Source organism: Epinephelus lanceolatus, chromosome 8 (genome assembly GCF_041903045.1).
Source record: "Epinephelus lanceolatus isolate andai-2023 chromosome 8, ASM4190304v1, whole genome shotgun sequence".
Lineage (NCBI taxonomy): Eukaryota > Metazoa > Chordata > Actinopteri > Perciformes > Serranidae > Epinephelus > Epinephelus lanceolatus.
Window position 1 is genome coordinate 29543638 of NC_135741.1, and position 25898 is coordinate 29569535.

Genomic DNA, 25898 nt, shown 5'->3' on the forward strand with positions numbered 1-25898 from the left:
ATGGCTGTAATCTGTCAGTAGCCACGCAGAGGTGCAGCCACACAAGAGAGGCTGATGGAGGTGATGGCTGGGCGGGCAAAGTGTGTGACTCTGACACGAGAGTTGGTGGTTTGTTTCCAGTCTTCTGCTAGCAAAAGTTTGTTTCTTTTTAATCATAACCCCAGTGTTTTTGTTTTTTTTTAAGTTTAAAGGGGACCTGTTGTGCTCATTTTCAGGTACATACTTGTTTTGTAGTTTTCTACTTGAACATGTTTACATGCTGTCAAAAACACTTTAATTTTCTCACACTGTCTGTACTGGAACACCTGTATTCGCCCTCTGTCTGAGACGCTCCGTATTAGCCTCTTTAAGCACCCCTCCCAAAAAAGCCGAGTCTGCTCTGATTGGTCTGCATTTCCAGGTCTTCTGCATCTAGCTGTCTCTGCACTGTCATTGGAATGACTATAATGGAGTATAGCAACACTTTCTACCATCAAAAAATCACTAATTAAAGCCAATAAACACAGAGACTAGCCATTATTCTGTCAGCCTAATTCCAAAGCCCCAGTAGTCTGAGAAACATTTGTTCACCAGCCTGTTGGCCCTTTGGAGCAATGTGCGTTTGTTAACAGGATAATGGGCTGTCATACAAATAGGCTTTCAGTCCAATGGGATATTTTTTGGACTACTGAGGCTCCAACATTATTGGTCGTTGGAACACTAGCATGGCACCCTAAACAACCGTACAAGTCCCTGCAGGACTATGAGCTGAAATTGGGGAGAAATTAACGCTGGCAACCAAGACTACATGTTTCCCTGATATTAGCATGTAGCTACATGTAGCAGTGTATGCAGACACTTGTAGGAACGTGCCTGAAGCAGATGACCATAAAAAGAAATCTATCACAAACTGATGTCAGCTTGTTCTAAATGTAAAAAAACCCATCAGAAACACAGTATTCAGAACGGTCTGATGCCTGAGGTTTTTGCTCAGAGGGATTACTTTTCAATATGTTTACCTCATTATTTGAAACTTTGGCCATGTGAAATATGAACATCTGACATTGGAAAATTTAATATATGAGAGAAAATAAGGAAAAGGTCCCCATAACAGTTGTCCTTTAACCAATTCACAATTCATCTTTAACCTTACGCAAGAAGTTGTATGTTGTCTGGACTTAACAAGGTACAGACTCTTACAAAAGTAAGGTCGGGACTTCATAAAATGGTAGCAACCAGGGGTGCCAGACCACAAGCAGCGGGTATGAAAGTGGGAGCTATACAAAAATTGTGGACACAGCGCTATAAAAACACAAATATACAAGGGTAAATCTGGGATTGGCTCTCACATTCGCTTTTGTTGGCAATACTGTTTACAAACAGCAGTCTACAATTTCTGCATAGTACACCTTTGAAATGGTCTGTTAAAGTGTTGACAGAAAACTTCAACCAATGTCAATTACTGTGTTTATGTGTGACGCCACCTCAGTGTAAGGTCTATGAGTCAGGCTGGCAGGGCCAGAAGAGGAGATAAAGCACAGCAAGCAAACTAGGAGAAGAGAAAATGGAAGGAATTATGCGCCGAGTGACCAACTTTAATCACTATAAACAGGTGCCATGTTGGAGTCTAGTATCCTATTCTTATACCAACACCTTGGCTTTGCAGTTTTTTTTCAGCTTCAACAGTGATGACCATATTTTCCATGATGTCACTGCCAGTGTTCAGCCAGTTTACAAGCGGGAACAAGTCCCCCTGAACGTTTGTAATTTGTTTTAGCAATATAAAGTTAAATTTGATATTGCCCAAGGACATGACTTTGGGGCTGACATCCAGGCAGTTTTATGACAGCTCTAAATTACATTTTCATTGCATGATTAGACAATGATTACTAACCTTATTCTCACTCCTCTGTCTAAAAGGTGTTAAGAAATTACATCACCATTATCAGAGATCTTACATGCTAGGAGATTTGAGAAATGATATCAAGGTGATAATGAAAATCCCACTGAGTGAGGAACTGTGAAATGGTGATTAAATGATTGTGTAAGGAGTCAGGATGAGGTACAGTAAAGTAACCGCAGCATGCTAACACAGTACATACACTGAAAGTTCTCTCCCTTGTTGTTGAGTGTTTTTACATGTTACTGCCTGGAGTGAGTCCAGTCTCATTCAGGTGAACCATCTCTGGCACAGATGTATTAGGCTCAGTGATGTGTGCTCTGCTCAATGAGATGAGACAAAAAAATGAGTTGATGAGACTGGGTGATTTATTTAAAAGACCTTCATGATTAATAATTGATTTATGCAGAAAGTAGATCTTGGATTTGTGCAACGTTGAAGGTCAGCCAACCTGAAAATCTGGCAGAGTCCCATCTCTGAGGAGCTGTTTGATACAGCTAATCTGCTGCGAGGAGAGTCCATGCCAGGGCCTCATGTTGTACACACTAAGCTGGGGTTGTAATGCCTTTGAGCCATAGATTTGCTATTTTAGCATCAGCCTTCCCGAGTAGAGTTAGGGTTTTTCTGTTATATTTGAACTGCAATTGGACCAAATTGAATACATTTCTCAGGTTGTGAAAACAAAAAGAAATCTACTCAGAATGGTATCTCTTTTGGCATTTACATTTTCCTCTATTCACAGTGAGCTTCCTGGAAATTGCATTTTTTGCATTAACAAGTGGCTGGAGAAGATGACAAAAGAAGGGAACGAGGCAATGCAGGTGAAATAACAACTCTCACTTCTGACAACTTCTCCAGAAACACATTAGGCAGACGAGATTGTTTCTTTTGTTGCTGGGAATCAAAGAAAGTGTGTCATATTCAGACACACACTGTACTGTACCTTTACTCCACACCGAGGGACTATTTGATTTAAAGGGACTGTTTGTGTTATTTGAAGTTGAGCTGTGGGAACAGAACACCGAAGCTGCTGGTCTACCGCTGCCTTGATAAGTTTGTTTGTGTTATTGTCTGACTTTGGCTTTTAAAGGCTTTGTTCAGATTCACCAATGTCACACAATAACCAATCAGGCGGTGGTAGACCAGCAACTCTCCTGTTGTGTAAGGTAAAATGACTGTTTTTTGACAAAGTAGTCTGGTGGCTATGAAGACGGAGCTACAGTATCAGAGAAAACAGAGAAAAGATAGCTTTTGCTCTTGAGGGAGAAAATCTACCACTACCAGAAGGCACAGCGCCACAACACACCAATAAATGCTCCTGCTGGTGGGTGACATAATATAAATGCATCTGGTTGAAACAATGGTGGCTGGCTGGCAAGAAATTATCTGGTATTACAGTTTAACAGTAAACTAAAACATTTTGCTGAAAACATCTGAAGCAAGAAACAGGCAGTAACAGAATCTTGGTTTATATTTGACCAGCGCTGCCCAGTTTTACGATTTGATCTCAGTTTTTCGGCCTCCGTTTTCACTGTGCAAGATCTGTATAGTGCCTGATAGATCTGTATACTGGCAGCCATGATACAGACTGCAATATGACCACAAAAGGAAGGTTTGCAACCTTAATTTACATCTACTAAAAGTGCTTGTTTTTGCCACTGACATGCTCAGAATGCCTGCAACATTATGGAAAGGGTCCCTATAGAGACAGAGCTTTCTGGTAAAGAGTAAGATCCTTTTGTTCAACCAGAAATGGCACCAAAATTGCTGTAGCCAAACCCACTGGACTCCTGCTCTCTCTGCCCAGTTACCAACAGCTAACACAGTACAACATGATGTCATCCCATACTGTTATATTTTGCCACTTGGGCCAAAGCCCTGCAGCAGCAGTTAACATCTAACGCTGAGATGTTAATCTCACACGGACACCAAAACGGCTGGACTCTGTTGTTAAACCTGTTGATAACCATTAGGTAATGTTAGCCATGTGATGCTAACAGTTAGCCATGTCACTGTGAGTGTAAGGCTCTGTCCCAGGCACAGAGCTCTGGTCCCACAACAGGAGTCTCGCGATAAACTGACAGAGGAGAGAGCCAACTAAAATTCTGTAAACAGCTCTACAATAAAATGAGATTTTACCCATTTTAAACAGTCAAATTTGAGGTACAGTTGCTGTGATTGGACAAAATTGCAAGGTCGCACAGAATTCATGGGGATTGGCTGAATTGCATTAACTGTTGCAATAGCAACATCACAACATCCTGGAGGGACTGAAATAATCAGGCTCTATACATGCTAATATTAAAGTTTATTTTTAAATGGAGTCTGGTGGGTTATAGTGATTTCTGGGTAGTTTCTAGATAAACAAAAAGGATCTTACTCTTTAACAAAAAGTTTGACCTCTGTAAGGATCCTTTCCATAATGTTGTCAGACATTTATAAAAAAAATAATCTGAGCTCATTTGTGGCAAAACAAGCACTTTTAGTGGATGTAAATAAACTTAAACTGAGAGACTGTTTTGGGTGGCTAAAATACATTTTGCTGCTGCCCATGTCCACAGCAGTGCATCGCTTAGCTTCCATTAGCTTCCTTCCTTGCCTTTCAATCTGGGGCGTGCCAACTACCATCTACTGTAGGTTGTACTCTAAGTACCTCATACAACCCCACTTTAAAAAATCCAAACTATCCCTTTAAAGTCTCCTGTCTGTAATGCACAAGAAAAGCACAGATTGTAAAAAGCATGCAGGACCAATTAAATTAATTTAAAGTCGATGAACAAGAGCCTCATTGTGAGTATTTATTATGCAACACCATTCCCTTTATTTCTGTCTCTCACACTATCTCTCTCACCTTTAGCACTCTCTTCTCTCACCCTGAAATCTCCTTTAATTCAACATTCACCTTTTGAAGTTTTATGCCTTTCTTCTCATTCTTTGTACCTCTGGGCATTTTGCTGTAATGGATGATGGGAGAAGCACACTGACTGATCACTCATGTGATACATCAATGGCCAGCACCTCACCACCTTATTTTCTCAGTGCCAAATAATACACATTATTGTTCAGAGTGACACTGCAGTTTGTTTTACTTTTTGCAAAGTCTGTGGTTAGGTTGGAAAATGAAACGCTTTTCTGTGTAGGCGTGGAACAAGAAAAAAAACAGAAAGAAACAAGTGACTCACAAGCTGTGACATGAGTGCAGCCATTTTCTAATGTTTAAAAGACTCAACGTAGTGTCTCAGCTCCACTCGGGCTGCAGTTAAGACACTCAGGTTAACTATTCACACTTCTTTGCAAAGGAAAATCAATCCACTCAACATAGATGTCATTTCAGTGTGACATTGATGCTTTAGATCTCACACAGCCGTGGCTCTTTTGGCTACGTTTAGTCGAGCATTTCATCTCAAAACACGCAAAACAAAAGTGCTGCAGGCAAGATAATCATATACAACACAAAAGACACAATCCAGGAAAACCTTCGCTGTCTTCACTGTAAATTAAGTGACAAATGAGGTGTAAGATAGAATGTGATAGGACACACAAGTAAATGGAATGAAAAGAAATACAACACAATCATTAAATAATACTTGCTTAATTTAATGCTCATTAGATAATTTTTAATGATAGTCTTAAATGGAAATGTAATGACTTTCTAAAGTGTTTTTAAATGTGTCACTTAATTAATCAATCAATCAATTAACCTCAATTAACTTTTCTAAGTATTACTGCTGGCATAGAGCCACAACGTGATGCTTCACACTGACCTTTCAATCACATCACATTCAACGATTTGCTCCACAATCATCTGTTTACTTTTTCTGTTCAAATGGCCCTGAATCAAGGACATTTTGGATTTGTTCTGCTTTTGCGTTGATAATGCGTCAAACCAAAGGTTGTTTTACTCTCACTGAATCAAGTTTATAAAAAAATATATTGTGCAGCTTTGTCACACAGCATGGCAGATAAAATATAGATCGTGGTGGTAAACCAATCCCTTTATCTGGGATCTTTATTGATTTCTGACCCTGCAAATGAAGACACTTTAAGTTGCTTCATTCTCTCTCAAACACTTTTATGTTGTTTAAATTCAGGTCTTCTGTGTTTTTTTTAATGATAATTGTTTACATTGTGAACATGCCCTGCTCTATAGGGATATTTCTGCTGCTGGACCCACAACACTGTAAATCTGTGAAATTAGTTGAGTGCACTTTTCAGGCTAGACACAGCAGGACCTCCTGAAATGTATAAACAAATCCTCCAAGCATCCTCCACATAAGCCATGTTCAGCAACAGACCTCTGTCTGTTTAATGTCCTGGATCTTAACTTCCCATTTCGCTGTATTTAATGTTCTTTTCTTTTTTTCATTTTTGTCATGTCTCTGCTGGTGTGTGTTCCTCTAGCTTCAGTTTGTATGGCATATGCTTTAGACCAAGGAAACTCAACTTGCTCTTGCTTTGCCTGTGGCCACTTTTGCAAAGTGATAGGATTCCATTTATTCCATTAAATTTATAATTTATATAATTTGATTTATCAAGCTCTATTTGATGCTTTTAATGCACCATAGCACCTTATTAACATTCAAAGTAGAAAAAAATAAATAATCCATTTTCATTTACTGGTCAGCGGGCCACCCAACACCATAATATATAGCTAAATTACAGTACAGGCCAAAAGTTTGGACACACCTTCTCATTCAATGCGTTTTCTTGATTTTCATGACTATTTACATTGTAGATTCTCACTGAAGGAATCAAAACTATGAATGAACACATGTGGAGTTATGTACTTAACAAAAAAAGGTGAAATAACTGAAAACATGTTTTATATTCTAGTTTCTTCAAAATAGCCACCCTTTGCTCTGATTACTGCTTTGCACACTCTTGGCATTCTCTCGATGAGCTTCAAGAGGTAGTCACCTGAAATGGTTTCCACTTCACAGGTGTGCCTTATCAGGGTTAATTAGTGGAATTTCTTGCTTTATCAATGGGGTTGGGACCATCAGTTGTGTTGTGCAGAAGTCAGGTTAATACACAGCCGACAGCCCTATTGGACAACTGTTAAAATTCATATTATGGCAAGAACCAATCAGCTAACTAAAGAAAAATGAGTGGCCACCATTACTTTAAGAAATGAAGGTCAGTCAGTCCGGAAAATTGCAAAAACTTTAAATGTGTCCCCAAGTGGAGTCGCAAAAACCATCAAGCGCTACAACGAAACTGGCACACATGAGGACCGACCCAGGAAAGGAAGACCAAGAGTCACCTCTGCTTCTGAGGATAAGTTCATCCGAGTCACCAGCCTCAGAAATCGCAAGTTAACAGCAGCTCAGATCAGAGACCAGATGAATGCCACACAGAGTTCTAGCAGCAGACCCATCTCTAGAACAACTGTTAAGAGGAGACTGCGCCAATCAGGCCTTCATGGTCAAATAGCTGCTAGGAAACCACTGCTAAGGAGAGGCAACAAGCAGAAGAGATTTGTTTGGGCCAAGAAACACAAGGAATGGACATTAGACCAGTGGAAATCTGTGCTTTGGTCTGATGAGTCCAAATTTGAGATCTTTGGTTCCAACTGCCGTGTGTTTGTGAGACGCAGAAAAGGTGAACGGATGGATTCCACATGCCTGGTTCCCACTGTGAAGCATGGAGGAGGAGGTGTGATGGTGTGGGGGTGTTTTGCTGGTGACACTGTTGGGGATTTATTCAAAATTGAAGGCACACTGAACCAGCATGGCTACCACAGCATCCTGCAGCGACATGCCATCCCATCCGGTTTGCGTTTAGTTGGACGATCATTTATTTTTCAACAGGACAATGACCCCAAACACACCTCCAGGCTGTGTAAGGGCTATTTGACCAAGAAGGAGAGTGATGGAGTGCTGCGGCAGATGACCTGGCCTCCACAGTCACCGGACCTGAACCCAATCCAGATGGTTTGGGGTGAGCTGGACCGCAGAGTGAAGGCAAAGGGGCCAACAAGTGCTAAACACCTCTGGGAACTCCTTCAAGACTGTTGGAAAACCATTTCAGGTGACTACCTCTTGAAGCTCATGGAGAGAATGCCAAGAGTGTGCAAAGCAGTAATCAGAGCAAAGGGTGGCTATTTTGAAGAAACTAGAATATAAAACATGTTTTCAGTTATTTCACCTTTTTTTGTTAAGTACATAACTCCACATGTGTTCATTCATAGTTTTGATGCCTTCAGTGAGAATCTACAATGTAAATAGTCATGAAAATAAAGAAAACGCATTGAATGAGGTGTGTCCAAACTTTTGGCCTGTACTGTATATATTTATATAATTTCGATTGACTGCTCTTAAGTTGATTTCTGAAATCTTATTTCATATTTATTATTTTTGAAAGCATTTAAATTGTGCTTTAAAACAATCTGCCTTTGCCTTTCTGCGGTTTTTCTTACAGTGCCTCGAATCATTAGTCTGCCTGGTCTCCTTGAATCCAGATGGCTTTTACATATCAATGGAGAAATCATATGATTTGGGTTTTTTGCCCTGACTGTGGCTTCCCAGGTTGGTCATACTGTCTTAGCTGGCATTGGCAAACCCCAACCAAACCATATGCCCTTAACTTTGACATCTGTAGTCTCAAATATCCAACTGGTATAGTAGGTAATGTGGCAGTGCCCGCCCTGTGAGAGACTCCTGCCTAAAAGACCTGATACTGGACCAAATAATTAATCTTTTATTAGGCTCATGATAACATTAAAACTGCTGCTGTTAGTGGACAATTTTTTTTTAACATTCTAGCTGCTTTAATTCATTCCTCCGTGTGTGATTGTTAAATGTTAGTGCCAAATGATGAAACAGATCTTTCTGCTCTTTAACTGTGAGAGACTGAACTGAAACACAATGAAGCCTGATGTTTCTCATTTGGATCCTTTAACATGTTTGACTTTAACCTTGACTACAGATGTGCTGAAAATAGTTCAAAGTGATGTCATAACATCTACATTTAGCTGGCTAAATAATGAAAATAAAAACACGTGATCAGGTGCAGCCTACAATGCCAGTCGGTTTGGGTGTCTTTTTTTGTTTTGATCCTTGACCCTTCTTTTCCTAAGCCCATCTCCTGTGGTTTTTGTCTGACCACCTTCAGCAAAATGGGAAATCTACTGGTGACATAACACCTAAGTCACTGTGGAAGCCAGGGGAAATCATGTCACCACCACCTAAACTCAGAGGACAGACGGAGGCAGCAACTGGAGCGACTAGAAGCAGCTGAAAAGCTGTGGACATGGATCTCAACCAATCTGTACTGTTCAGCTGTCTGGTCCTGAAACCCAGAAAGGTGTGTTGTAAATGTTTTAAACACCCCCTCCCTCACATCCTTCGCAGCCACTCATTCTTCACTCAGGCCTCCTTGAAAACCCACTTTTGGGTTGAGTGAATTATCCTGCTTGAATAAAGTTACCTGTATTTGAAAATACATGTACTGTAAATGGCATAAACCTACAGCTGACCTGGTATACTTTTGCTGAGCTGTGAAGTATAAAATGTTCTTTCCACTTCATAATTCAACACTGAGGAAAGACTTAGCTGGTCCATTGTTAACATCATATCCTGACATAATCATAACATCTGAATGTTAGCACTGGATGTCTGGATCACATCATCTCCAGCACATGAACAGATGAAACAGACACTGAGCCGAGAAAGACTGAAAACCATAAATGTAACACACTATTGTACACCACTTTGAAGAGGCTGCTTTCAGTCACTTTTGACATATTTAGATTCCATAAAAAGACTGATGAACAAGACGAATGAGAAAACTGTAGTAACAATATTTTTAGAATTCCATCCTCAGTTGCTCTTCCTGAGGTTTCTACCGTTTTTTTCCCCGTTAAAGGGGTTTTTTTGGGGAGTTTTTCCTTATCCGCTGCAAGGGTCATAAGGACAGAGGGATGTCGTATGCTGTAAAGCCCTGTGAGGCAAATTGTGATTTGTGATATTGGGCTTTATAAATAAAATTGATTGATTGATTGAATTGAATTAATGAAGTTTTTTAGTCCACAATCTCACTGTCAAAATAATGTTTGCCCTTTAAAATCTCCTCTCGGTGACAGTATTTAATATCATTATCATATATATCTTTATTTTAAAACCATTTCAGTCTAACTTACTCAAGGCATATTCATCAAAACTTTTTCTGTTGTGTGCAATTCAGCAGTAAAATATTAACATTTTCACTGGCCTCCAAGCTGCTTTCTGCTATTTGCTAACCTGTTTTTTGACCTGTCTGTGACAACAAACGCCTCTAGTCTACTGGCAATGAGAAAGGAGTGTATAGCTTATTTATAGTGGGTCTTCCCAAGTCTACTCCAGCTTTGAGAAACATGCACAAAATGTCTACACTCTTCTTGTTCTGATCTTGTTTGTCTGTGGGTTTGTATCTGTGGGAGGACATGTTTGTTCCTTTTCACATTTATGTTCTTTATCTGTGCTCCTAACCGTCCTGACGAGCACTTTGGATTGTCCAAACTGTGCTGCCAATAAAACCTTTAACCCAGTGTTCAATTTTCGGAATGAAAAAGCAAGAATACATGCTTCCACTTTCGTGAGTGGACACTCTTTTTCCCATTAAGATGTCAGAGGCTAAGTGGATAATGGTGATGTTAAAATCCTTGAATGAACTTTAACATAAGAGGCTTAGAGTCCTCACAGACTGAGGAGCATTGTGGCAAACAGAGTACAAATGATTTCTCACTTTAAACAGTGAGCAGTTCAAAGACAGAGCTTGGTAATGGAAAATTGTTAAATCATAACAATGGTGTGTTTTTCCAGATATAGCAGCCGCCTTACAAAACACCACTGGCCTTGATTAGCAACAGTGTGACAGTTGGCTAGTCCAATTTAAAACAACACTGTCTAAAGCTGAATTTATAGACTCTGGATTAGACTCCACACTGGACTCCATATTATAATATAATTTGCTTTTTAGACAGTGCAGTTCATTAATGAGCGAGAGGAAAAAGTTTAAGAAAAGCAGCATCATGAAACTTCCTGCAGCCCATTGCCAGCACAGCAGTGCATGCTGTGGAGAGGTACTGTACATATTAGGCTGGGGTGGTGTATGTTTTTTTAATACCTTTCTTAGAATTCCACCAGGGTATACACTATATGACAGCAGTGGTGTGCAGTGCTTAAAATGATATATCAAACGAAACCATACAAATGAACACATCCCAGTGTACCATAACACTGTGATACTGCCCAAGTCTTAACTTCTGGATATTTTCATGTATCACTGACTTAACACTCTGAGTTTATTCTTGGTGTCATCCTCACCTTTGTGGATCTTGCGATGGAAGTTGATTGCATCCACAGAGGCAGTGACAATGTTGGTGTTGCAGTGCCGAGCCGCTACAATGCCGGCGACCTCATCCATCAGCTTCATGGTCACACCTGTTCCAGACAAACAAACAGTTTGACCTTTGTAAGATAAACAGTGGATCCATGGTGGAAGATTAATCAATATTTTCTTCTGTGCTCTTTGATTTCACAGAGTCTCACCACTGTACAAAACAAGTAACATTTCTGTGATTACTTATAAACATATTAAATTGACCCAAAGTCTGTCCTGTACATTAACTACATAAATAAAAAAATAACCTGTGGTATTTTAATTGATTTGTTTTACTGATAACTGCAAAAGAAGCCCTATTATAGGAAGAACTGTTTCAATGAAAGTTTCTCTCCCCTTCTCAGTAAAACTTTATTATATCAACAGTTATCAAATTATTAGTGAAAAACCTGAACATTTCCATGAAAATACAGGTCCATGACACTGAGGGAACCCAATCAGTTGGGGGACTATAGATGAAAATGAGCTGTATTTAATGCTATAAATAATATTACAGTTGAAAGCCCCAGATAGTAGATAGTAAGGGGCCTTTGAGTTGAGATTTTTGCTGTTTCCAAGTTCAAGACCAAACACTGTGCTTAAACTATGATTGTGCACTACTGCAACTTCCAACATTCAAACAGGAACTTATCACCGGTGAATCATCGCACTTGTCCTCTCTTTAAATCCAACAGGCCATTTAGGGTAAATGCAGTCATTGAGGATTCTCGCTTGTGTTTGAGACACCATTTCTCTGAGATGAGATTGTCTGATGTAAAAGCTAATGGGTTTCCTGATGCAATTAGAAAATTATCCACCTGAAGCTAAATTATAAATGAGTCTCCTTGCCATTTCCTCAACATTAGCTTTTCATCTAGACTCATTAGTCCACTGTTGATGGTGTGTGTGCTGACTGCCAACAAGAAGTGTTTCAACAGACTTTCAGCTAGCTGACATTCAGCTGACAAATGTTATTAATGTTCAATAAGCCGCCTATTATCTGGGTTACGTTCATGTTAATGTCAATAATTTTAGTTCATTTCTTTAAATTAGTCTAAACTGCTGGTCCTGTTGGTCCACTGTTAACATACAATAAACATGCAGAATAGTCCAGTTATTTATTATGTTTATTATGTTTAAAATGACCTTTGTCAGTATTTCTTTAAGTAACCTCTCGCAGTTGTGACTAAAGACAGCTAAAAAAATTCACGGTTCTGTTCAATATAACACAGTGCTGTCACGCCTCGGTACGTTTTCAATACAGCAAAAACTAGAAATGCCAGATTAAGTTCCTTGATTTTACCATTTTTAAATGTATGAAAACTAACATAATTTGGCTTGTTAAAATCCGGGCAAATGATTTCGTGTCTTCTGTGTCCAGGATTTTTTCAACAAGCATGCTCAATGACGTACTGGAGCCATCATTAGCATAACCCCTACCTATTAAATAAAAACGACATTACTACTGACATTAAAGCGCATACTAACAGTGTTGTTTCTATTGCCCACCGTGTGTTGCAGCAAGTTTGCTTTGTCCCACAAGCTCTCTTGGCTCTTTCAATGTAATAAATACATGATTAAACATGTCTGTTAAATACCACAATCATAAAACCACCAGCCAGACAGCCGTCACTAAAGTACCTTTCAATCTTTCTGTCCAAATCGGCTACCCAGCCTGCCAGCAGTCACTGCTCACAGCTGTGGGTGTGTGCTTCGTGATAATACTGGCTGCTGAAGAAGAGGCTATAGCCACACAGTGGCTCTCGTGCCCTGGTTCCAGGGGTGTGTGTGTGCTGTGGAACCAGAGACTATGTGTTTCACTGGCTTAGGTGCTAAAGTAAGTCTGTAGCTGTGCGGTGGCCTGTGCTTCGGCTCAGGGTTCATCTATGTTACTGTGTTACAGACTCTGATGAGTGTCTGTAGCTGCACGGTGGCTTGTGCTTTGGCTCAGTGTGTTTATATCCAACACTCTCTCTCGCCATCGCCCTAATAATGTACAGCAACACTGAAGTGGCTCCAAACCCAACCCTGTCAAGAGACCTTAGTTCATCTTCTATTCCTGGTCTGGTAATGGCGTTACTAACCATTTGCAACAAGCTAGCTTACTGTAGCGTGCCTCCCAGTGTGTCTCACTGGAGTAATGTTTTGGTTTGCGGGTTTAACCATGAAGATAATCTCTTCCTTACCCTAACCAAGTAGTTTTGGTTGCTTAAACTTTACCAGTGGCAGGTGGCAGGTCACAAATACTCATAAAAGGTATTTTTGGAACAATCATATGGATCATTTTGGGGAACACTGACCAATTAATTATTTTGTCCTCTTCTCTAGCTTGGGATGCTAGATACTAAGAAGTGCTCAATTTTTGGAAGGGACAAGCAGTATACTTTAAAATAACACTTAGAATTTTTTGTAGATAAAGAAATTTTGTGGCAAATACAGTATTAAATATTTCTTACTTTACATTAAGTTCAGAGTCAAAGTTTCGTTATGAAAAATAATTAAATCATTTTGTGTTTTTCCAGCCCTGCAAAACAGCGTGATAGTTGTTAACGCTTGCTAGCCCAATTCAAAACAGGACTGTTTGAGCTTGAATTAACAGTATATACCTCCTGAGTTTTTTCCACATTTTAATGTAAGTAGCTTTTTACAGAGTGCAGTTAATTAATGGGCAAAAGGCTAAAGTTAAAGAAAAGCAGCATCATGAAACATCCTGCTGCCAAACTGTGGATGTTTTGATGTACCTTTACGTGTCAGAGCTAGAGGCTTGTTTATTGTGTTTGATCGATATGTTTAGCCATAACTTGACAAAAAGTATTTGGAACATATTGGACCTCATGCAGCAAACAATACATTCCTCTATTTTCTCTTTATTTTCTGTTAAGAAAAAAAATAAGAGCAGTCAACTCCAGATGCACCAAATGTTCTTAACCATCCAACTCTGCTCACCCAGGTGTGCTGAATGATGAGTCCCACTTAATCATACATTGGTGGTGCATGGCCAATTGTTTTTAGTATAGGTAGCACCTCCTAAAACACTATATGAGGGCAGGTGTTGTGCCTTGTGCAAATACTCTGCCACATGCCCATGAATTGAAGAGATGCCACCAAAAAAGGCTGGAAGTAGAGGAACTTCAGCGGTAGTGAAATCAATATATTGTTAAATTAAGTTAAACAAAGTAAGTGTGATTTTGCAGTGCATCAGTACTGACATTACAGAAGAATCAAAAACACAGCAAAGGGAGAACGCACAGTGACTGAAATAAAAGAAAGTGGTCTGACATGAAAATGGAAGCAAAAAAGCCTGCATTGTCCAAGCCATGCGCTCCATGGTGATAACTGAAGGAGGATAGGAGGGGGCTGCAGTCTCACAAGTAAACGTATAATAATCTAAATTTATTTACATGACATTCATGCAGTGTGTTTTCTTTTTATGTTCCTCAACCTTAAACTTGTGTTTTCTTGAGTTAGATAAACAGTCTGTGGACTGGATATGAGACGTTTTTTTTCTTACCTTTCTCATCTTTTTTTTGTGATCAAATTTTTACTGAGTAAACAATTAAATTACAATAACCCAACAGCAGGGTTCATAAATGGTCATTGTTTGATTGTCAACACACAAAAGGGCATAATAGGCTAATAACAATATGAAAAAGAAACTACTGCAAGAGTAATATTACATGCCCTTACTAACCCAGCCCATCCACACCTTAACCCTCTACAAAACCAATACGCATTCTCATCATGTTTTAAATTTCTTTCCTATGGAAAAAATCAAAACAGAAAACACTGGCGAATCCAAGTACTTACAAAATAAGAACGAATCGCAGATATTTACAAATATATGGACTTTTGTTTATATATCGCTTCCTGCATGAGGCCCAATGAGCGTGTAGACCAGGCCAATTCAACAGGCGGCCCGTGGGCCATTTCCAGCCTCTTATCAGTTCTCTTTATGAATAACTAAAATTTGAAATCTGAACATGAGTAAAAGCGTGCAAATAAAAAACATTCTGCCACAATAAATACTTCGAGCCAGCAGAGTGCTCCTGTGCACTTGGACTAGTTGTCTCTGAACCCGACAACCTGCCAGCAGGTTTGAAAGGCATGTTTTCTTTGAAAAAAAAATCACCAAAATTACGTAATTTATCGTAGCTAGAAACTCTTACAAACAGAAATTATCTTTGGATTTTGGAATTTCTGATGGTAATTAAATGCATCTTGTGAGACTAACAATTCTGTCAGGAAAAATAACTAAATCTGAGCTTAACAGTGTTATTTCTTGAAAATGACTTTATTCATTTAAAAGTTTTGCGCTCCTCAGTGCAACTGCCGAGCCATGAATGACTTAGCTGAGACCAATAGTCATGTGACAACCATTTAGTGAAAGTGAAGGCTGTTTACACAGAAGAGAGGACAAGAGAGACTGCATGTAGAGGTTGTAAAAATGTAAAAAATAGTTAATGTAAACTGCAATGTAGTGAAATAAACATTTTGAAAATGCGGTGGTATGCTGTGTCAAGTGTACATTCATAATGACAATAATAGCTCAGATAAAATGTTTGGACCCCAGGCCCTTAGCTTTCTAAAAATGTGGCCCCCTGACAGATATAGTTGAGTAGCCTTGGTATAGAGAGACAGCAAAGAGCTGGATTATGCATGCAACACATGGCCTTCATCTGAAGAAGACATGCTGGTTGTTGAAATGGTGGTTGTTACATCTAATTAAAAGCTTTATTCATGAACATGTGCTCTGGATCTTATAGCTGTTTGATAATTTATAATCTGCCACAAACACTTATCACAACTGTAATCCATTGTGAGTGAAATGAATCCAAGTTGTTCTTTGTGAGAGATTAACTACAGACACCTTTCAAACTGACTTAAAAGATGCATTTTGGGTGAAGTATCACTTAAGATGTGAAGCACATCAAGGAATCCATCATCAAACCATTTGCAGAGCACTTTGCCAATTCTTGCACTAAAAGCTTGCAAGTGATTTGAAGAGCAAGAAAACACTGTGGGCAGGAAATCAACGTTGCAGATACAGTAGGGCTTGAAAGCCATTTCCATCACAAAGTGGACACAGAGGAATTCACAAATTTGCATCTGCATTTGTCAGTGTGTGCCACACTTACAGCGATGTCAGCTTGTGTCATGTGCGAAGGAAACAGTTTGTGGGTTTCTAGCAGAAAGTGGGACATCTTGTATGGAGTGGGTGGGAGAGAGATGAGAGAAGCGAGGAGGAGGGTGGCATCTGTTTGTCATGTTGGAGAAAGTGTGTGTGCGTGTGTAATGTGCATGTGTTTGTGAACGTATGCTCATTTAAAGATATTCAGACCCTTCACTAGACACTCCAGTTGCCCCAATTGTTCCCTCTGAGTTGCTTTTTGTATCTCTCAGGCTACAGAAAATCAATAAGTCTGCTTGCTGATGGCTGGTTTGGCTCCCAAAGGCTCCTACCATCTGCACTGTGTGGCTCTATTTATGACAGCCAAATGTGTGGGAGTACAAACAGAATGTGCCGCTTGCTCCCAAATGCAGCATTCACTGTAAAAGTGGGCCCGCTGAGTTGATTAAGAATTAAACATGCCATTACTTTGACATCCTCTTGTCCCAAAGGGCCAGGGCATCACTTCCACTTTATTTTGCTGATAATACTAACATGTACAGAGGTTTAATATGGAAAGTAAACTTCTTTTTTCTGTCCATGCTAAACATTTGTCAGAGGCAAAAGAAAAATGTGGTACATTTTCAACACTGTTTCAAAATAGAAAATGGCTTGATGCTCGAGAAACTGAATCAAGCTCTGACTATGATGTGTGATTATGCGGTTAAACTCAGGCCAGGCAGTGTGAGAGTGACAGATCTTTTTTCCCATCACATGAAAGGCTCTATCATCTTTAACTCTAACTAAAGCCCTGTTGATCGGGGAAGGGTAACCGTTAAAAATGCTCTCTGATAAAGGCTGACGATGTAGCCACAGTTCAGAAAGGTGACAGGCTTAAAGTGTGTGTGGGCAAGCAAACATATCAGTTCCTTCCTTAAGTCTATTGTGAAACATTTTCCAAAAACCCATCTCGATTTTTTTCTTTTTTTATCCATCTCCGCTATGTTGTGAAAATTGATGGGATCTCACCTCAGATTGAAAAAGTCCCCTGGGTACAAGGTGTAGCAGGCTGCTGCTATACAAAGCCTGGAATGGTCGTGTCTGAGCATGTAACACTTAATGGAGATGGATCATGACCTGACAAGATGATGAAACTGAATGTAAACGCTGGACTATGCTAAAATGAATCTAAACATTTTAAGAAAATTTAAAGGCACCCTACCTGACATTTCCTAACCAGCCCAGTCGACAGTTTAAAATGTTGGCATTGTAAATTTCTGCAAACCATGGATATGTTACATTTGTACGTTTCATACCTACATTATGGGTCAGATTATATGTTTATGAGCTGAGTTTCTCATTAGGAAGAGGAGAGGATGGCGGATTCCTCGGCAAGATGGCTGCCAAGCTCCAGACAGCAACAGACCACCACAACAAAAGCGGATGTTTTTTAAGAAAATGTCGGGACATGTCCAGCCGTGCATGTTGCAAGTAGTATTCAGTTGCAGCTTATGGGGCTTATTCAAAGCTAAAACATGATGTTTTTCTAACCCTAACCAAGTGGCTTTTGTGCCTAAATCTAACTACACATTAACACATGTTTTAAAACTAAAAAGTCAAGATATACATACCCTAGCATTGTGACCACATAAAGTTTCAACATATTCACTACATATGAAATGTACACATGTAAACACCTGTGTGACAGCTGAAATCAAACAAAGGTTCAGATCCTGATTTGTTAAAAAAATTGGCCCCAATCCTGATCTTTGAGATCTGATCACGACATCCCTAGTGTTTTAGGATATAGGCATAAATTTCTGCTTACTGCCAGAGGATCTCAAGGTTCTTCGTGGTAACAAAGCCTGGTTCCCTATTGCTACCAAATGAATTCCACCATCTACTTCTAATAGGGCTGACATGGATTAGTATCTTCCCTCAAATCTGGAAGCTGTTCAAATAATAATCTTTTGTACTATTGCTACTATTAGATTAATAACTGTGCAGTCTTATTTGCTATAAAGGAACATGACAGCAACAATTACAAATCAAATCTGAAAGCAGCATTCAGATGATCTAACTGAGCCAGATAAGCTGCCTTAAACAATATATCACTGTTGCCTTTTCTACACAGATATCATTGTCTTTGTCTTTGCCTCATAGCAGTGCTGCAAAATAGCAGCTCTGGCATGCATCAGCTGATAAGCTCTGACGATATTAATCCTTGAAACAAAGTGACCCTGCATTTTTGAGATTTCATCTTATTTGATCTTCTATTTGCAAAGATTGAATGGTAAGAATGAGATTATAGTTATTCTGTTTCTGTGCAATAGCATGAGAGCTCCTATCAGACTGACATAATCTTCAGGAGGTCATTCAGGGTAAATAAAAGAACCACAAGGGACGGAGAGAAAGCCCCGCTCAGCATGCTATGGTATAAAGTGAATGCTAATGTGCTAAATGGCTAGATGGAAAAGTCAAGAATATCATTTTATGACATGACACAAACTCTGTAACTTTGTGAGAAAATAATGAATAGAAATGCAATGAGGACTTGGTTATTTGTGGATTGGACTGTGAATTTCTGAGACTGAGCGGAGCAGTGAGAGTGGGCTCCCGTGGTCTTGTTCCCCAGCTCCCCGGTGTTAGCAGCTCTCCAGATGCCTTGTGAAAATGGAGCGGGTGTGGGTGTGGGGGGATAATTACCCCAGTTTGCTCATGTTCTTCACTTTACCACACTCCCTTAGAGACTTCCCATGTCTTAAAAGTAGCAACGAGTAGTTAAAAGCTGCGAGTCTGGGTGCTTGAAAGTACTGTTGTTTAGCTAGTTAGTTCTGATGGCAGAGCTGAGAGCCAATTATGCACAGTAACTGTTAAAGGTCTTCATTATCTAAATTGTTGGAATTTCAGTTGCTTATTTTTCCCCATCGCACACTTGTGGGAGAAAGCCCCAACAGTTCCCTAAAATAGTTCATAAGCATTCTTTCATTTCGGAGAGGAATATTAACATTTCATTAAGCTGTTAAAAGGATAGTGCACCCAAAAATTAAAGTTCAGCCATTATCTACTCACCCATGAATGCCGGGCCTTCCGGACACTTGGATCACTACGGACGAGCAGTATGGAGATATTTTGTGATTTCAATTATATGTTTTTGGACGTTTGAATCTGGAGTGCCTTAAGCCTCCATTAGGTGGAGTTGTGTTGCTACCCCCTCTCCCCTTGGATCTCCGCAGGTGATGTGAGGACTCTAAAACTTCACCTGAGCCTCCCTCGGCATATGGGTGAGTAGATAATGGCTGAATTTTCATTTTTGGGTGCACTATCCCTTTAAGAGGAAATAAAGGATAAATGTGGATGTGGTGCATTGTGGTCTGAATTTTAGTGTGCAGATCCTCTTACAGCTTCGGCTCAAGACCCAAATCATGGCAAGAAGTTTTTGACTGTAGGTGCAAGGTCCCTTTTTTTTCTAAAACTTCATGTAAAGCCTTAACTTCAAACTCCACCCATCAGTTTTTTCTAGATTGATAATAAATCTAGTCCACTTATTGCACGCACAAGACACCTACTCACACATAACCTTTACAATTCCAACTAAGCTTTTAATTGTCTAGTCTTCCAACTTCAGGTACCTCTTACCTACGTAAGCTCTTATATACAGGATTTTTAACAACATTCTTGAAGTAGCAGCTGCGATGCAAACAGCACTTGCCTGCATACTTTGGCTATGTCTGGAATATTAAGCAGTGCATCCACTAGGAGGCTGATCAGGGACAAATCATCCTTGGCTAACGTCGCAACATCTCCCTTGACAATTAAGCTAGAATTACCACCTTGCAATTGTTTCCCTCTGTGAACCAATCGAGTTGTCTGTCCAAACTCATTTGTAGCCATGATAGTAGACAATGTTCCGATTATTCATGTTGCTGTCATGAATCTACGTATTGTAAAAAGCAAAAGCTTCACAAACATCTTCCACCTGGCAGCACAGAAGATTTATATACAAGTTTCAAGGTGGGCACCCAAGATAAGAGTTGCAAATTCAGTCTCCCCTTCTGTTCATAATGACGTTAAATGATGGCCAGAGAAGTGTTTTGTACAACACGGTGATGTCACAATGAAGCTGAACTTTGATCTTTTGGATAGAAAATGTCATCACTTTATTACATCCTATGAGACATTTCTGTGAAATTTTGTTATAATTAGTGTATGAATTCTTGAGTTATGGCCAAAAATGTGTTTCATGAGGTCACAGTGACCTTTGACCACCAAAAACAAATAAGTTCATCCTGGAGTCAAAGTGGACGTTTGTGCCAAATTTGAGGATATTCCCTCAAGACCACAGCTGTCAGAGGCATACAAATTACATATAAAGTGAGGAGGTTGTTATAATTAATGTTGTTAATTGAGAACAAGCTATTATTTTCTTTCCAAAATCCCTCCCATTGTTGTTGTCGTTTGTTCACAATGCTGTTGACCTGACCTTACATCCTTATATACTGCCCCCACGTTTCACTGGTTGTACTGCATCATGCAGAGTACCAAAGGAAGCTGATAATGGTGAAAAAAAAGGGAGTGCTGCACAGGGTCAAGAAACTGGGTGTTGATGATAGTAAAATATTAGGTGCTCTTTAAAGATAGGGCAAGTAGTTCAGTAAGAATAAAAAACAATGACTGTCAGTTTGCTTAATGACACTCTATAAGTAAAAATCCTTTATTATTATGGAATTAACAAAGGGTTTTTACTCACAATCAGAGTGCTTTGGATGCTTCACAGATTGCTGACCTATGCCATGGACTTCTACATTAAGAAAACTGACAGTCATTTATTCTTACTCCAAAAGAAGCATTGGTTTGTTTTTATTTCACAAAATAATCATGAGATTATTTTGGATATTTATCGGGTGCACAAGAAACCTGTCACAAAGATGCCAAGCCAAATCAAGTGGAGGACTGTGCTGTCCTTGAGTACCAAAGATGCTTGTCTTTATTAATCACCACCATCAGTGGAACTGTTAATGCACCTCCTGCAAAAACAGAAACCCTCTCCTTGTACAGTCAATGTAAAAGGTTGAAGAGAGGCTCAATGTGAGACTGCAAATGAGGACAAGCGAGGCCAAGACAGCCCTGGGCCTGGCGTTACACATTCACAGGGTGACATGGCACACTATGACTCTCCCTTTGCCGTAGGGTGGGAACACGAAAGGCAGAGTGGGAGAGGGGCGGGGGCGGGGGGTTGGGGGGTAGGGGTGGAGATGGTGTGTGTGAAGAGGAAAGACAGCTCACTCCAAATGGGGAAAAAAGGGCAATTAGTAACCAAGTCCCTAGTGCAGCCCAGTTTGCCACAGGGCAGAATACCTCTGTGATTAGATTCCTTCTGACGATTTTCCCAAAATCTTCGCGCACAATGCTGTCCATCGGCAACAGGCATGAGAACAATGAAGGGGAGCCTCCTTGCAGCTCTTGTCGCCATCAACTCTGCCGACTAACTTCCAAGCCCTTTTAATTAGAACCAGCTCAGACACAGCACGCTGGACTGGGCACCCACTGATAAAAGGACGAGAAAGTGTAAGACCAAGAGATATCGACAGCAGAGCATGTGTGACCGCTCACATGTTCTCTCACCACTTCCTATAAACTTCCATCGTTGTGTCTCTATTTCTTCCCGCTCTTTCTTGTTCTGGCCCTCTGCCTTTATCCACACTGACAATTCCCTGTCTCTCTCTGTCCTTCTCATCCCCTCCCCAACATGTGCTTTATTCATGGATAGTATCACACGGCTCAAACTGCCTCCTAATGAGCTGTTACTATAGAAACAGCTCCTGTTAACATTACTGCCACGCACAACCCACCCACATCCTCTTAGAAAGTCCCATAAGCTGCATATATTTTTTTTGTTTATTTTACCATTCCAGCTGTGGTGGGCTTTACTGAACACCTTAACAAATTACTGTGTGACTTTAAGTTCTGAAAATTGTGAGCGAGTGCTGTCATGTTTACTGTTAAACTGTAAGCTGCACACATACCACAGGCCTGGGAAAAATCACTGAGATGTGATTCCTGTAATGGAAATTCTGTCAGATAAAGGGCTTTCAGATAAAATGCACCTCTGGCTGTGATGGTAAAGGTCATCGGTTCCTGCAGATTACTTTTCGAAATGTAGAACTTGGCTTTCATAATAGTAATAAACACGGTGTATTTCTGTTCTGTCTTTAACCGGGTATGTTCATTTCATCACTGAAACCTCTGCTGCATTTTGTGTTTGGATAATATCAGCATGTTTACTGGCTTATACGGGTTCCCCATCACTTTTCCAAGTTGTAATGTATCTCTCTAAAAGTGTGCTGTTAGTGTCTAGCTGTCAAAATTCAGTTGAGAGAAGCTCTGAAACAATAAAATATTGATACACTCATTGGGACTGGCTTCAGTCACTACTGTACACTCACAGCAACCTGCTCTTTGGACCTTATTTTACCTCCTGGTTTCAACCTCAACTTATATACGGGCCGCCATACCTTGTTTGGTGGAGACTGTTGGGGCTGATCAGAAGAGCTACGGCTTCATATTTTGCGGGGGGAATTAAAGAGGAACTTGACACCAAATTGCAAATCAGTGATTGACTACCCTCTCTTGTTTAAAGTTTCAAGTCTGTTAAACCTCTGACAGCATCACTGATGGATGGGTGTTGTCAAGAGTGAGCTTTTGCACTTCTAAACACACCGAAGAGTACAGAGTACACTTCGGCAAGGTGAGATGTAAAAAACACAAGATTATTATTCTCCTCAAAAGACACTTATGGTGTTCTCATACCTGTAGTTCTGTTCATTTGGTCCAGGTAAAGCGAAAAAGTCAAGAGAAGTAAACATTAAGTTATATAGACTGACAGGTAACTAGATGATTTTGGCGACTGTCATCCTGCATCATCAGGACCCACATGAGGAAGTCAAATTTACTTTAATACTTCTGCTGTGTGTATTAATGTTCTTTGGTGTCACAAAGCACTATTAGTATCATTAGACTGCAAATCGACCACACGTTATGAACTAACAGGAGGAAAAAATAATGATTAGGGTATATTACTGTGGGATCACTGACACACACTTTTAAATGAACTGACAAAGTACGGTCGGATACAAGCACAGCAGTTTCAAAGCTTCTTAATCAGGGATACCTGCACTGACATGCATACGTGTTACCATGGTTACCAAATTGATTAGCATAACTGGGCAATATACATGACCTTATACGGGTCAAATGTAAGATCGCTTCTTGAATGGATTTAATAATAAGATGGATTTATTAGTAGCTTAGCTTTTCATGCTGAAATCACATTGCTGCTATCATAAAATGTCGGTTGGTTTGTTGCTTTAACACCACAAAAATCTGCACCAGACTCTTTTCAAGCAGTCTTGGTTTGGTTGTTTCGAGCGACAGCTTTCACACGAGCCTAGACTAACCGGGCTAACCAGGTAAATGAACCTACGTTTTTCAACTTGTGTGAAAAGTATGAAAGTACCCTAAAATGTAGCATTAATGAAAGAGAAGGCAGTTGACACAGGTTTCTTTTTAGCGAAGGTGCACGCATTCTACTAATTAAACTAAATATGATTTTAAGAAGGCATAGTGCTTTAATGATTGAGTAATTTTTCAATTTTCAATCATTTCTAAAAACACCCATACACTTCAGTAATCAAAAAATAAGCAGTACTGAGTGATCTTTACAAATTTTAGACTCTCTGACCACAGATGATCAAATAAATCTCTTTATATAAATAAATAATCCATGTCCCAGGCCCTTTGCGCAGCTCTGTACGCCTTTAACCGTTCAGGGTCCTCTGTCTATAGCTGCACCCCTGCGTCATAACATGAAGACTGGAAACAAAGTATCCGTGTGGTTTGATGGATTGGTTTCCCATTCACATCAACATTTTTAAAAAATACAACTTCCTAGAAAACAATATGTTTGCTTTTTAAACAGTTAATAAGAAGAACAAACACACACACACACGCAGTCAAATTCAGGCCTTGTTACACCATTCTTTGGGTTACTGTGTTTCATCAATTTGGTGCCGGTCGTTAAAGTTGGTGCCTTCCCGCTCTCGTATTGATTGTATGTCGGCGTTTAGCACAAGTAAACAAACTCTTCATTCAGTTAATGACTGGTTTGAATGTGGCGAGGCTGCTCTGTTGTGTTTTTGGTTCAAGTCATTAAAGCTCCTCAGACTCCGACACACAGTATAGGTGTGGGATTTGCTGCACATTTCACAATAACCACAATGAAGTTTCCTCACTAATTTGACTTGCATATAACAGACACACCTCTACCATCCTGGAGTTTCTACTTCAATCACAACAACCAGATAGAACTACAGTGATTTTCTATCTTTTTGTTTGATGCTTTTGTGTAACTTAAAATGTCTGTAGATTGTTACATAGAGTCTATGAACTTTGCACATTAAATCCCATGTATAGATGCTGTATAGTTCATGAGACATGCTGGTTTTGTTTTGTTGTCTACCTTTCTCTTCTTACATCATGTGAAACTACTTTTCTCTGACTTATGACTGTTGCCTCTCATCTCGTCTCCTGTGTGTGTGTGTATCTCACCTACTGACTCAAGTCACAGTGCTTATCAGAATGCATGGATGTGACTGGCTGAGTAGCATCAAGTGACATGATTTAGCACATGCAACTGGTCTGTGAATTTTCTGGGCCGCTGAACTAGTGCTGCAAAAGCTAGAAATGTTGCCGCAGTTAAAATAGAAATGCTCTGCCAAAATTGAAAAAAAAAAAACCCTGTAATTTATGGATTATAGGTCTGAACTGGATGACGTCTGGGTCTGGACCTAAATGGAGAAATGACATCACTTTACTATAATGCAGCCTTTAAAATCAGGAAAAAACACCAACTACGATATTACGATATCCAAACTCTAAGACTTTTTCTAGTCCTCTATCATGATATTGAAATACTATTGATATATTGCCCAGCCCCGCTCTACATAGTTTGGACAAAACTTGATTTTAGATCAAGTTTCCTACAATTTTAATGATTGTGGTGGCAATCTGATCAATAGTTGGTTCCTCAAGCATGCTGACGTTTGTGGGTCTGTCCTCCCAATGGATATGAGGGAGTTTTCAGAAGCATATTTGGTGTTATGTTTCATACTCTGAGATCTGTTATTGGTCATTAAGTCTTCAATGTTGTATGCCATACAAGCAAGACAAGTAACTCCCTTTGCAATTAAGAAATACTCTATATTTCAATCTACCAGGGAGGAAAGAACAAGTGTCTGTTCTATACCACGGGCTTGGTTTTCATCTGGATGTCCCCGTATTTAAAGATTCTCCTCCAGAGGCTCAACCAATGCAGCTGATTCAGTATTTTATTCTGAATCAATGGTGGTTTTGGAGGAGTGAAGGCTAGAGGTAGAGGTAGTTGAAGCAATCCACACACACACGCGCGCACTCACACTCCTCACAAAGGTCGATCACACAAGCTCCAGTGGACATATCCCTGTCTCCCTGAATTCCTCTGTCTCAGGCAGTGAC

The 25898-nt window shown here is 39.8% G+C and overlaps 1 protein-coding gene across 6 annotated transcripts in view; it reads right to left on the reverse strand.

Annotated features, from left to right (window-relative positions):
* acot7 (acyl-CoA thioesterase 7) overlaps positions 1–25898 on the reverse strand; it is a 162614-nt gene that overhangs the window by 20857 nt on the left and 115859 nt on the right. For all 6 annotated transcript variants that reach the window (XM_033640248.2, XM_078170154.1, XM_078170153.1 and 3 more), the window contains one exon: positions 11185–11301. In XM_033640248.2, the coding sequence (XP_033496139.1) occupies positions 11185–11301 (117 nt within the window). The remainder of the gene's footprint in view (positions 1–11184; positions 11302–25898) is intronic.